General features: G+C 59.0%; 1 protein-coding gene across 5 annotated transcripts; it reads right to left on the reverse strand.

The window, feature by feature from the left end:
• Positions 1-1062: 1062 nt before the first annotated feature.
• UCKL1 (uridine-cytidine kinase 1 like 1) lies at positions 1063-13468 on the reverse strand. 5 transcript variants are annotated; one of them, XM_060171657.1, is made up of 15 exons: positions 13303-13468; positions 7185-7375; positions 6957-7063; positions 6668-6838; positions 5894-5965; positions 4925-5114; positions 4789-4850; positions 3343-3362; positions 2800-2898; positions 2635-2728; positions 2488-2550; positions 2295-2417; positions 2111-2218; positions 1871-2027; positions 1063-1803 (listed from the first exon to the last, which is right to left on the reverse strand). In XM_060171657.1, exons 1-15 carry the CDS (start codon positions 13398-13400, stop codon positions 1724-1726), a joined length of 1635 nt encoding a protein of 544 aa, XP_060027640.1. In that variant the 5' UTR covers positions 13401-13468; the 3' UTR covers positions 1063-1723. The 5 variants fall into 5 exon arrangements, with proteins under 5 accessions (XP_060027640.1, XP_060027641.1, XP_060027642.1 ...); XM_060171658.1 differs by lacking the exon at positions 3343-3362 and adding an exon at positions 4348-4364 and having other exon boundaries at positions 13303-13466; XM_060171659.1 differs by having other exon boundaries at positions 2295-2436; positions 13303-13465.
• Positions 13469-13562: the final 94 nt, after the last annotated feature.

Below are 13562 nucleotides of genomic sequence, written 5' to 3' on the forward strand. Positions count from 1 at the left end.
TGAGTCCTGCTCCCTGGCTGGGCTGTGGTGCACATGCATCTGTGGGGACTTGAGCTCCTGCAAACATGCATGCACATGACTGTGAGCCTGCTCCAGGTCTCTTGTGATGACTGAGACCCTGATGGGTCTATGGAGGGGTGACCCCCACTCCTCTCATCACACTCAAGGGCTCCCTATCCCACCCTATTCCCAGCAGGGCTAGGCCACCATGGCTTCCAGGCCTGGACACACATCACAAAGATAAGTGAGTGAATGAATGAAATAGGGGGATCCAGGAGACATGGGAGAGGGGTCTACTCACCAAGCTAGGGGTGTCCTTTGCTGACCTCTGGGCTGCATGGGTCCTCCATTCCTGGGGCCTGGCCGCTTGGACTAGCCTCCCGCCTTTATCAGCCACTCTTGGCTTGGCCCCAACCCAGGGACTTCCTGTCTCCGCCCCGTGACAAGTGACAAGCTTTTCCATGACATGGCCTTTTGAAGTGAGGGTTGAGGGGGCCGAGGAGAGAGCCATGCTGGGGGTGGTGGAGGTGGCTGTCTCAAGATTGGGGTCCACCCACACCACACAACCCACCAGGCAGACCTCCCAAGGGGGGATGTCAAAAGAAGCTAGAAAAGCAAACCCCCCCCCTTAAGTCAGGGGTAGTAAAGGTCTCCTGTGACCAGGCCCTGCCAGCAGCTGGCCCTAGCCCCACGCCCTCCTACAACCGCCCACTCCACTTCCTTGGGGCCCCCACAGAGCAAACAAATCAGGGAAGTGGCTTCAGAGGCCGCCTCCTGCAGACCCGAGCCTGGCCCAGCCAGGTGGCCACCAAGGTCCCCAGCAGAGTTGGGAGCAGCGCAAACTTCACCCACATGGGAAACAGGAGCAAGGCCAGGACTGCCGCTTCCCTGGGAGAGCTGGGTCCTGAGCAGCAAGCACTCCTGCTTCCCTCCCTCTCCGCGCAGTTATGGGCTCGGAACCTGGACGACTGACCGCTGGCAGCTCTGCAGACACCCCTGAGCTCAGGACCCAGGCAGGGTGGCAAGCCTGCGCACAAAGTCACCCAGTCACGGCTGTGGCTGTTTCCTTTTCAAGATTCATTTATTCATAGTTGACAGAGAAGGGGACACACACACACACACACACACACACACCCTGTACTGTGGGCTGGAGGCACCCCTCAGGTCAGGGTCTGCCAGGTCACTGCCCCATGGCTGCAGAGCCAGGTTCTGTAGGTACGAGGTCAGTGGGGACCCCAGAGCCCAAAGTATCAGAAAGAGCTGAGCAAGGAGCTAGAGCACTGGCTGCTGCCCATGGGGAGGGATTAGGCTCCTGCTCACACTCATGCACAACCTTATGCCAGTTCACTCATACTCTCACACCCACATCATTCACTCACTCACACACTTGCACTCCTTCCCCCCGCCACTTACACAAACACAGACCTTTTCCCTCCTTCCTCCTGTGCGCACTAGCATGTACACACACACACACACACACACACACACACACACACACACACCCCGGCATCCCGGGTATATGTGGTGCTGCGGCTCCAATTCAGGGCCTCATGCTTTCAAGCCTTGCTCTTTGTGCACCACCTCCCGGGACCCCGCAGCTGCAATTTCTGAAGCTTTATTTTACAAAATGCACATAATAAATCACATCAGTGCTATCCTCTCCCTCGCGGGTCAGCGCGTGGCCGCGGCCTGCACAGACAGGCTGGGCCGGGGTCCTCGCGGACTAGCTGGTGGAGGCCACCTCCTCCTCGTCACTGCCGTCGGGGATGGCGTCCGTCCCGAAGTAGCGGTCTCCGAAGTTGCCTGCGGAGAGAGGCAGGTCTAGTGGCGGTCTGGGCAACCCCCCCCCCCAAGCCGGCGGTGGCCTCACCGATGCCGGGGATGATGCGGAACAGGTCGTTGACGCGCTTGTCCACCGCCGTGGTGATGATGCGCACGCGCGGGAAGGCGTAGGCCACGGAGTGGACGCCCATCTCCGCCATGAGCAGGGACAGCAGGAAGATCTTGTCCTCCGGCACGTCGTGGTCCTGAGGGCGGTGCAGTTACCGGTGGGTGCCCGGCTACCGCGCGGGCCTGGGGGCGCCAGGGCGGGGGAGGGGTGCTGACTCACCAGGAGCACGCGCACCGCCATCATGGCGGCCGCCCCTGTGGACACCGTGCAGTCCATGAGGATCACGTGGTCGTCGCTGATGTCCTTGGGCAGCCGCAGGTAGTGCAGCTGGGGGGTGCGGGGAGGTCAGGCCCGGCCCCCTGCCGTGCGGCTCCCCAGGCTCCCCCCAGGACCCCCGGCCCACCTCGGGCTCCCCGGTGAGCTGGTTGGTCTGGATGAGGATGGTGCCGATGCGCACGTCTTTGCACACGGCCCGCAGCGCCGGCTCCATGGTCTCCCCGGCGCGCAGGATGGACACGCCCGTGATCTGTGGGCAGCGCGCTGAGCTGCCGGAGCCCCCGCCCCCTTCCCCGACCCCGTCCCACACCCACACACACCTGCTTCCCGGCGTAGCACTTGCCCGCATAGTCCTTCCCCTGTGGGGTCTGCACCACGCAGTCCTGGGGGCGGGGGGCGGGCGACGGGCAGTGAGCCCAGATACCTCAGTCCCTGCTGCCCCCCAGGCCCCCCCCTCCTGCCCCCACCTGGAAGGGCAGGAAGGAGAGCGCGTGCTCAATCAGCAGCCGCATCAGCCTCTTGGAGTAGAAGATGAACTCGTCGCGGCTGGTCTCCTTGTCCCTGGGGGCCGATGGGGTGCTGGTCAGAGTGTGGGGGGGGCATACCCCTGGCCGCCTCACCCAGGGCCTCACCTGATGATGGTGTGCATGCCTCGCACCTGCGGGGTGCTCTTGAGGACGCTCAGAGTCTGAGGCAGCGGGTGGCACTGGTGTGCAGAGGCCAGCGCGGCCCTGGGGACACAGAGCTATCAGAGGGGGGCAGGGGTGTTCTCTCCCGCCTCAAGCCTCACTCAGGACCCCGTGCCAGCGCTTGTGGGTGGACAGTGAGTGAGCAGGGCAGGCCTGGGTGCCGGCCCCCAGTGACCAGGCCGGGTTCGGGTTAAAAGATGGGGTGGCAGGCAGAGAGCAGCGGGTCATTAGGCAGGAAGCAGGGCTGTGGCGCTGAGCCCCCAGTGGGCCCCTCCTGCTCAGGAAGGAAGCAGACCAGCAGGGGGGGACGCTCAAGGATGAGCAGGTCAGGTCTCCAGCCCCAGGACACCCCTCAGGGAACCTGGGCTCAGGGCCGCCTGACTATCCAACCCAGGAGGACTGAGTGGGGGGACATGCTGGAGGAGGGACAGCCAGGGGCCCAGAGGCCACAGCAGGACAGCACACCAGAGCGCACACTGTCCTCACATATCCCAGCGCAGCTTCCTCTGCTCGCCAGGTGAAAGGTGGAGAGGAGGTTCCGGGAGGGGACAGGGCAGGAGACCCCAGGGTTTACAAGGAAGAGGGAAAGAAGAAAGAGAAAGATGCCACTTAGCAGGGGGCAGGGCCAACTCTGCAGCCGCCAGCAGGCTGGGGAAACACAGACCAGCTGTGCATCTTTGCATCTGAGAGCCTCACCCTCTCAGGCCTGAAGGTCCTCCTGACCATCCCCCAACTATCCCCCTCACCCATGCAAGCCTCACTTCCTGGGCTGCAGGGGTGGGCATGTGGCTGCTGGCCTCCATTTCCTGGGCTGCCCAGGAGGGAAAATGCTGTCCCTGCATTAAGCCCTTTTCTGTTTGGAACCTGGGGAACATTTTCATTCTCATTCTCATAACAAGGCTCCCGCATACCCCACTGGTGCCAAGGCTTGGGAGTGCCAAGCAGAGACCCACTCAGGCAAGGAGCAGCCGAGACTGGTGGGAGGTATTTCCTCTGAGCGTTGGGGATAAACTGGGGGCCAGTAATGTGGCTCAGCCTGGGGCCTCCCAAGTTCACAGGAAGCCCAGGCTGAGGATCGGTCACTGGTGCTGGCCATGCTGTGGGAACAGGCACTTCCTCCATCCTCACAAGCAAGATGTAGACAAGCCCCTAGGCCCAAACCACCCACGGCTCATCCCAAGTTCCTGGGGCTCTGCATCTGGGTGGCAGGGGGCTGATCATCACCAGACGGGAGTGCAGACCTTTCAGATGAGGGAGATGCACACTTAACTAGGTCCCCTGGCTGCTGACACACCCACCACCCCACTCCATCTGCTGGGACAGGAAGTGAAAGTGCCTCCTGGCTCTGGCCTCCATGCCCCCCTCAGTACCTGGAGTAGTTACCTGGAGGTGGGCATAGAGGGGGACCCCTGCCTGGCCCACTGGTGACACCCCAAACCCAAGCTCCTTTCTGGAACCCACTGTGGGTTCGGGGTGCATGAGAAGTCTTACCTGACACTGAGCTCACGCTGCAGCAGCACCACGGGGAGACACAAGGGAATGGGGTGCACGTCAGTGACGGCTGGGTGCTCCCCAGTCACTGGACAGCACCATGACTATGGCCAGGCCACCCCACTCCCAAAGGGTCAAGTTGCTGCCTCAGAGGGATGGCCCACCAGGTGGCTGTTCAAGGAGACCCACCCCGTGCACCCTGACCTGGGCATGGAGCTGGCGGGAGTGCCAGGCAGTGGCCTTTTCTGGCCCAGGGCCTGTGACACAAGAGCAGCCGCCTCTGGTCCTCAAGGCAGTGACTTGGCACCACACATGGTTCCGAGGCTGGTCAGAGATGGCACTTTCCCAGGGAATAACAGGCCAGCAGCCAGGGCTGGACACCACCAGCTGGCCAGGGTGAGCAGGGCTTGGGGTGCTGGCAGGCGAGGCCCCACCACTCACCTCCTCCAGCTGGCTGTGCACGTGCTGTACGATGAGGTCGATGGCCACCGTGTTCCCACTCCCTGGGTGCATTGGGGAGTGACGGGGCAGCTGTGGTCTGGCTGTGCCCCCCCCCCCCCGCCAGGCTGATGCTCACCCCTCGGCACGACGATGTCAGCCACGCGCATGGTAGGTTGGATGTACTGGTCGAAGGCAGGCTTGACGAACTTGTTATACTGCTTGATGACACCCTCAATGTCTCGGCCGCGCTCGCTGATGTCTCGGCGCAGCCTCCGCACCAGGCGAATGTCTGAGTCTGTGTCCACGAAGATCTTCATATCCAGGAGCTGCGTGGGGGGGGGGGGATGACAGGGGAAGCTGCAAATGTGCCTGGGCATGCAGTTCCTCGCGGAGTAGTCACACAGGCTGGATACCAGGTGTAGCCCCGGTCAGGCTGGCTGTGTGTGTGGTGTCGGATGGGAACAATGGTGTGTGAGACTGAGGTGGGGTGTGCCCATGTGGTGTGTGTGGGGGGTGCTAACAGGCTTCAGTCTAGGGCACAGGAAGGAAGCCGCCATGCATGAGGTGTGGACAGGCTTTGAGCTAGGGGTGAGTCTCTCACACTCGCAGGGAGGGGCTGCTTCCCTCCCCATCAAGCCACCTAGCAGTTCTCAGGTGACAGGAGTCTAGGGCTCACAGCCAGAGCTGACAGTGGGGGCTGAGCACCACTCCCAAAGCACAGGCTTCATCCATGTTGCTACACCCAGAAGCCGAAGTCTCTCCTGGCCACCTGGGGGCAGGTGAGCTCGGGCACACAAAAGAGGTCATCGCCCTCCTGTGCAAGAGCACAACTGCTGCCACACCTGTCCCCCTCCCCCGTGTCTCTAAGCCAGAGACTGTCCCAGAGCACATCAGAGAAAGCACCCAGTGAAGGGTTCAAGGAGGTTAGGGAGAAGAGAAAAAGCAGAGACACAAGCCCCATGCCGCAGTCTCTTAAGAACTCAGCCCCTAACCCAACCCACAATGGCACCATGGAGAGGAGACAGGGCCGTGGTGGGGGCATGCCTGGAGGAGCGAGGCAAGCCGCAAGGAGTCCTGTGGGGAGCAGGCCCAGGCTTGAGCTCACCTCCAGCAACGTCTTGTCAGAGAAAGCCATGATGCCCTCGAAGATGATGACGTTTGCACCATAGAGTGTTTTCTGCAAAGGAATAGTGGTACAGCTGCTTTGTTTGTCCTTCCTTCTTTCCTTCCTTTCATATTTTTCAAGCAATGTCAGACTTTGATGTACTTAATTTTCATTTTTTTTGGTGAGAGAAGCAGAGCCCCAAGCCACCTGCGGCATAAGTTGTGTGCAGGACCAAACCTGGGACCTCATGTTCATAAGTTTTGTCTTCTGCTGTCGAGCAATCTCTCTGAGCCCAGAGTCAGGCTGATCTTATTTTTATTCACCAAAATTTTTCCTGGGGGCAGGCCTCACCTGGTTGAGCACATACATTATAGTGAGCAAGGACCAGGGATCAACCCCCCAGTTCCTACCTGCAGGAGGGAATCTTCACAAATAGTGAAACTGTACAGCAGATGCCTCTTACCTCTCTCCCTTCTCAATTTTCCTCTATACAAAATAAGTAAAAATATTTAAAAATAATAAAATAAATATAAAAAAGAAAATAAAAAGAAACATTGTCCTGGGGCTGGGAGAAAGTTCAACTGGCAAAGCACACACTTTACCATGCATGAAGGCCCTGGCCATCACTCTGGAGCACTGTGCACAGGGGAAGTTTCATGAGTGGTGGAGGGGTGCTATGGTGTCTCTCCTTCTCTCTGTCCCTATGCTCTACCTGGACACACCTGCTGTGTCTGTGTCCTGGACCCCCACCCCATCCCGTGCTGCCTGGCCTACCCAGTCTTTCTTGCGGCTGTGGGTGGTGAAGTCGTAGATGGGCACCTTGACACTCTTGCCCTGCTTCAGCTTCTTGAGCGTGGACACGATAAGGTCAAAGTCAAAGGCATCTGGGTGGTCGAAGTTGAAGTTGTTCTGGGCTGCCTGCTCCTGCTGCTGCTTGGTCAGCACCTGTGAGGGAGCAGGAGCCACAGGCACAACAGGCCCTGCCACAAGGAGGGAGGGAGGGAGGGGCTTGGGGCAGGATGCCAGTTCCCCCCCCCCATAAGGCAGCGGGGTGGGGCCTCACCTTGTAGAAGGAATCCATGGACAGCAGCACCACCCAAGGCACGTCCAGGGCCTCGATGATCATCCTGGCCACAGTGGTCTTCCCAGATGCACTGCCACCTCCCAGGCCTTCGGAGAGGAGGCCGTAAGGAGGGTCCTGGAGCAGCCTCATCCCTGTCCCCCAACTGCATCCGTGCAGGGGCTCCCACTGCCCCCGTCCCATCCCTGCCCTGATCCCAGGCTCGCTCACCAATTGCGAAGGCCTCCTTGGACTGTGTGCCGTGCTCGTTGTACCAGGGCGGCCGGCCCGCCGTGTAAATGGTTCGCTTGCTGGTGCGCAGCAGCGGGGGCTCAGACTTGCACTGGCTGGTAGTGCGCTTCCGAGGTGAGCGGCCAGCACCCACAGGTGGCAGGAGCCGGTCCAAGGATTCAGCATTGCTGCTGCAAAGGGGGGGGGGGGACCACACAGGCCTCAGCCTGGAGCACTGGCTCCCTCCAGGCCTCTGGGCTCTGTGTGGCTTGGGGGACACATGATGCTCATCTGCAGCCCACCCACCAGGCTCAGGGCTTCGACTCTCCCCACACATGTACAGGGACAGCAGTGGGCTTCAAACAGAAGTGTTTTTTTAAATATTTAGTTGTCCCTTTTATTGCCCTTGTTTGTTTTATTGTTGTAGTTATTATTGTTGTTCTTGATGTTGTTGTTGTTGGATAGGACAGACAGAAATGGAGAGAGGAGGGGAAGACAGAAAGGTGGAGAGAAAGACAGACACTGCCTATGAAGCGACTCCCCTACAGGTGGGGAGCCGGGGGCTTGAACCGAGATCCTTAGGCCAGTCTTTGTGCTTTGCACCATCTGCGCTTAACCCACTGCCCAGACAAAAGTTTCTGCCCCTCCTTCCATCTGGGCCAGACCTCAGCTGCACTGGGCACCGCCCCCTGCCCCCCAGGAGCTGGGTCAGGTGGGTGGCAACCCCAGGGAAGTGCTCACTCCAGGTCATGGGAGCAATTGTTTTTTGTTGTTGTTTTCCTTTCTCTGCCTTTACTTCTCTATTGCCACCAGGGTTATTACTGGGGCTCAGTATCTACACAATTCACCACTCCCAGAGGCTGATTTCCCTTTTTCTTTCTTTTTATTTGAAGAGAAATTGAAAGGGGAGGGGGAGAGAGAAGGAAACAGAAACCCCTGTTTCACCACTCAGGAAGCTTCCTGCCTGCAGGTGGGGACCAGGGGCTTGAACCCAGGTCCTTGAACACTGTAATGTGTGCTCAGCTGGTATGTCACTGCCTGGCCCCTCTCTTTTTTTCTCTTGGAACATGGGGGCTTTGCACCTGTGTGATTCCACTGCTCCTGGAAATATTTTTTTTTTTTTTTAACCTCGAGGGTTATTGCTCAGGCTTGGTGCCAGCACTGCAAATCCACTGCTCCTAGGCTGTTTTTCCCATGTTGTTGCCCTTGTTGTGGTTGTTATTATGTTGTTACAGGACACAGAGAAATCGAGAGAGGAGGGGAAGACGGGGAGAGAAAGATGTAGCACCTGCAGACCTGCTTCTCTGCTTGTGAAGCGACCCCCCTGCAGGTGGGGAGCTGGGGGCTCAAACTGGGATCCTTACACTGGCCCTTGCGCTTCACACCATGTGTGCTTAGCCCACTGTGCTACCACCCAGCCCCAACTATTTTCTTTTTAAATGTGAAATAGAGTGGCTTGGGAAGTGGAGAAGTAAACAAAGTATTGGACAAGCATGAAGTCTTGAATTTGATTCCCAACTTCTCAAGTGCCAGAGTGAAGCTTGCCCTCTCTTTCTTATAAACAAATAAATATATATTTTTTTAATAGAGGGAAACAGGAGGGGCACCACAGCACCTGCCATGCACAATGTTCCCTTGTGGCACTAGTGAGCTGTCTCCCAGCCCCAAAGCCATTTCATTTTATGATACTCAGCTACTGCCACCTTGTAGGGCACAAGAGGAGCTGGGAGCTCCCGGCAACAGAGATCTGAGTGCTGCGCAAGCAAGACCTAGATGGGCCAAAGGAGCGAGGCCAGGCTGAGAGACTTTCATGGAAGCCCCTGCAAGCCTCTGGGTCTCTCTCATGCTAGCACACTACTTTCCAGACAGGGATACCCTTCAGGCCCCAACAGGTCAGTCTCTGACTGGCATGGCTGGCAGGCAGGGAGCTCCGCAGAAGCTGAGCTGAACCAATTACAGCCCATTGCTGACAAGAACAGCTGTCCATCCGTCTTGGCTGCTCCCCAGTGAAGGAACATGCTCACAAAGGAACAGAAAGGACTGCGCTTAGCCAGGTGGGATACTGCAGCTTACTAGACCAGATGCTGAAGCTCCTTGCCTGAGGCATTCTCTCAGAAGCATGTGTGAATCTAAGGAGATAGCATAATGGTTCTGCAAGACTCTTGTGCCTAAGGTTCCAAGGTCCCAGGGTCAATCTGGCCCCCATAAACCAACTGAGCAATGCTCTGGTTAAAAAAAAAAAAAAAGTCTGTACAAGGGGCCGAGCAGTGACATGCCTTGTAGAACGCACACATCACAGTGCATGAAGACCCAGGTTCAAGTTCCTACTCCTACCTGCAGAGGGAAGCTTCGTGTGCACTGAAGCAGTGCTGCAGGTGTCTGTCTTTCTGTCCCTCCGCCTCAATTTCTCTGTCTCTATCCAATATAACTATATATATTTTTTTAAGTGGGCAAGAAGAGTACAAGGAAAAAGCTAGAAACAGGTGTGCTAGGACTTCCCTTGTGCCAAGCTTAGAGGCAGAACCTGTCACATGAGGCTGCCCCTCTGCCACCCAAAACCAAGATGAGCTGTGACATGACTGACTCTCCATCCCCCACTCCCACCAGTGCAAGACCCCAACCTGGGGAATGCTCGGGGCTGTGTGGGCTCCCTGATAAGCTGGGAGGCAACTGGCAGGCATGGGCCACAGCAGAAGGAATGACAAGTTACGTTGGTTGCTCCCAGGGGGCCAGGGATATGTGTCAGCTGGAGTCTAAACAGCACACAAAGCTGACGGGGAGTACAGGCTGTCCTGGGGGAGACACCCGCCTGCCTGTGTGGCTGGTTGTCAGGACAGCGCAGGGAGAGTCCTGGGGATACTCAGTGCACAAGCAGAGCTGGTGGCAGCAATTACCCGACGGCTCAGACTGAGCGGCAGGTCTGCCCTGGGCCGAGGAAAACAACACAGCCAGCATTGGGGGGTCGGGGGGGGGGGTGGTGGGAGAGATCAGGAGTAGGGAGGCTGCCAGGAGGGATGAGCTTACAGGGGTGCCACCCACCTCTGTACAAGAGGATGAACTCTCAACCCACCAGCAGCTCCCCCACAGGGGTGACAGATGGCCAGAGGCAAGCAGACAGCTCCTCCTTCCAGCCCTCCTGCTGTAGGAGATTCCCAACCCAGAAAATCTGATTTGTAAAGGCACAGGGAAGGTCTGAGCAATGGGCAGGGCGTAGTGTGCCTGCCTGGCTGGGCACTGAGGGCACTGATGCATGTCCGACTAGGCCGGAGGGATGGGGGTCTGGGGCTGGCACTTCCCCCGTCCCCTCACTGTCAGGTGGCCGGGCCTACATGAGGCCGCTCCTCAGCTGCTGAGGTTGAGGCCTCCTGGAAGGGCAGAGCCTGTGTGTGCCCTCTGCCCTCAGCATAGGTGGCAAGTTCCACTGGCCACCTTTATCCCTTTCGGCGACAAGAACAGGAGTCCATCCAGTCCAGAGGACCACACACCACAGGGGACATGGCCCCAGCTAAGGCCAGCAGCCTTGCTGCACTTACCTGCCTTCGGCTCCGAGGGCCCAGCAGCCTGAGATCCTGATGCTGGGGTAAGTTGGGGGGCTGCTCATGGCTGGGGTGCAGGGTACACCAGGACAGCTGGCCAACCCCAAGGGCTTGTAAGGGCATCACCAGCCACCCGAGGCCTGCAGCCTCCAACGATGGCTCAGGGGTGCAGCCAGCTGGCCTGCCTCTCTATAGGTGGGTGCTGCAGTGAGGGACCCCCAGCTGGAAGAGGTTGCCTGCTGGGAAGTGGGGGGTGGGGGCGGGGGAAGCAGGTGGGAGGTCCCAGGCGTGCCTGTGCCACCAGTCTGTGGCCTAGGCCACCACAGGCGTAAGAGGATCAGGGTTGGGGGCTGTGCACTGCTTGATATTTATAGCACTGACCCGTGGGCGATCCTCAGCCAGTCCTGGGGTGTGCGGTGCCTTTCTTGTCCTGTCACCCCAGACAGCCTTGAGCTGCAGGGCCCCCTTCTACACTCCCCCTCCCTCAACTGGCACAGGGAAATCTGAGGTGTCTCTGGACGGAAGAGCTGAATGTCAGTGTTGAGCTGGGTGCCCCACCCCTGGCCCCAAGGTGCCTCCTAGAGGCAAAACAAACCTGAAACCCTAGCCTGCAACAGCATCCCAGAATAACTGTGCCCCACCCCCAGCTCCTGTGTGTCCCCCTAGGGACAGTCCCTCCTCAGCCTGGCAGCAGAAGAGCACCCTCACTCTGTTGGGGAGGGATGTGTAGCCACAGCCCCCTCTCCCCCCACTGTCTGCCTAAAATCTCAGCCTTCCCCTGATAAGGTGTCAGGGAAGAGGGCTCCCTGTGGGGCTCATACACAAACCAGAGGCCACTCCCGGGAGCTGCCTCTCTCTGTGTACCCCACCCTGGGAAGATGGGCAGGAATCCCCAGGCAGGGAAACAGAGCTGGGTTCTTGGGGAATTGAATCACATCATTCCCTCAGCTGAGTCCAAGCAGAGTGAACCCTAAGGTTCTGTGGTGAGCCTGGTAAGCCCCAGAGCGGCAGGCCCAGAAAAGGGGATGTCAGTTGGGGTCACAGGCCACCCCTGGGGCAGCACCTACCTACCTCATGCTTCTTTCTTCCTGTCACAGGTTTTAGAGATGAGCAGGCAAGAAGTGCCCTGCCGAGCTGCCTTACCCATAAGACTGAGGCTCACCTTGGTCTCCTTCTCAAGAGGCCCTTCCCTGCCAACAGGGACGAAGAGCAGAGACCTAAGGGTCAGGCTGCCATTCACCAGAGTTTGCAATGCTACAGAAATGAGAAACCAACATGCAGCAGTGGGGAGGAGGTGCAGTTTACACCACCAGAGGGGGAGTGGATCAGCAGCACGGATCTAGAGACACAAGGCAGAGCAAAGGGAAGGTCTCAGTGCCAAGCCCTGGGCTTGAGCCAAATGCCTGCCTGGATGACAGAAGTATGCCAAGGAGTGAGCACAAGGAGGGGAGCTCCAGGGCCTCAGACTGGCAAGAGTCTAGAGGGACTAGGACCGCCAGTACAATCTGCATGCCACCCCATCTAGCTCTCTGGGGAAATATGTCACATCACAGTTGCAGTGATGTGGGAGAGACTGCCATGGGGTGAGGGAGAGTCTGGGTTCTGCGACTAGGCACTGCCCAGAACCATCTGTGCAGGACCAGCACCAGGGGAGTACCTGCAGCAGTTCCAGGGCTGCTGGAAGGACTGCTACTGGCCATGCTCAATGTCCCCATCTCCTGGATCCCCCATTAGCAAACAAGCAGGGCACTGTGAGGGACACATGCCCACTACATGTCTGTACTGGGCACAGGCATTCAGGGACTTCTACCAATCTGTGGTTTTTCTCAGAAACTGTATGGACTGTGCCCTCTCTGAATCTTTGGGGTAAAATCAAAGATTCTTTGGAAGCAGCAAATACCGCAGACTCTCACTGCTATAGGCTTCTAGTTACTTCCGTCACCACGGTAAGTTGTGAGCCTGGAAGGCGGCAAGCCCCACTCCTAGGCCGCTTCACCTGGACCTGGCTGGGGTAGGTGACTGCTGTCCCAGGAAAAAGCGCAGGGGCTGGAGCCTCCTTAGGTCCCAGTGACCTTGCTGTCGCTAAAGGTGCAAGTCCAGTGACGCTCAAGGGATTTGGCACCCTTAAGTGAGAACTGCCAGCAGTTTTTAGTGGCCCGAACACTGCCAGCGAACACTGCACGGCCACCGCCCCCTGGCGGCCCCACCAACCTGCTGAGCGGTCTCCCCAGACCATCTCCAACGCCTAAGCCCGGGGGAGAGAGGCTCCTCCCCTACCACCACCACCTGCTGAATCCCCCCGCAGAGCCCAAAAGTCCCTGACACCAAGCTGGACAGACAGGAGGGACCGAGCACGACCACGTCCCCGTGCTGCCCCGGGCTCTCAGCACCCCGGGACACCCGCTCGGGGCCTCGGCTGGGCCGTGGGCTCCCCCCCCCCCCCCCCCGCTGCGCGCACGGACCGGAAGTCAGCACCCCCCACTGGGCCGAGGCCGTCCTACCCGCGGGCCCTCCCCCTCCCGGTGAGAGGGAAGTGCACAGTGGCCGCCCGGAAACAGGCTGAACTCCGGGCCCGCTCCTACCGGTCCTCGCATGAGCTCTCGCTCCTTACGGGTCGGTCGAGCCCGTCCCGGGCCGCGGGGGAGCAGGGGGTGTCTGGGGAGGCTGGGGGCTCCGCCATGCAATCCTCTGGTGCCACGGGTTGGGCAGCCGCGCACGGGCCGCTGGGAACTGTGGTTCAGACCTCCGCACTGCACGGACCCCGACGCACTCAATGGACTACAAATCCCACACGGCCACGCAACCAGGCATGCTGGGACACGTAGTCCAGGTGGCCTGCACG

Source organism: Erinaceus europaeus, chromosome 14 (assembly GCF_950295315.1).
Source record: "Erinaceus europaeus chromosome 14, mEriEur2.1, whole genome shotgun sequence".
NCBI classification, from domain to species: domain Eukaryota; kingdom Metazoa; phylum Chordata; class Mammalia; order Eulipotyphla; family Erinaceidae; genus Erinaceus; species Erinaceus europaeus.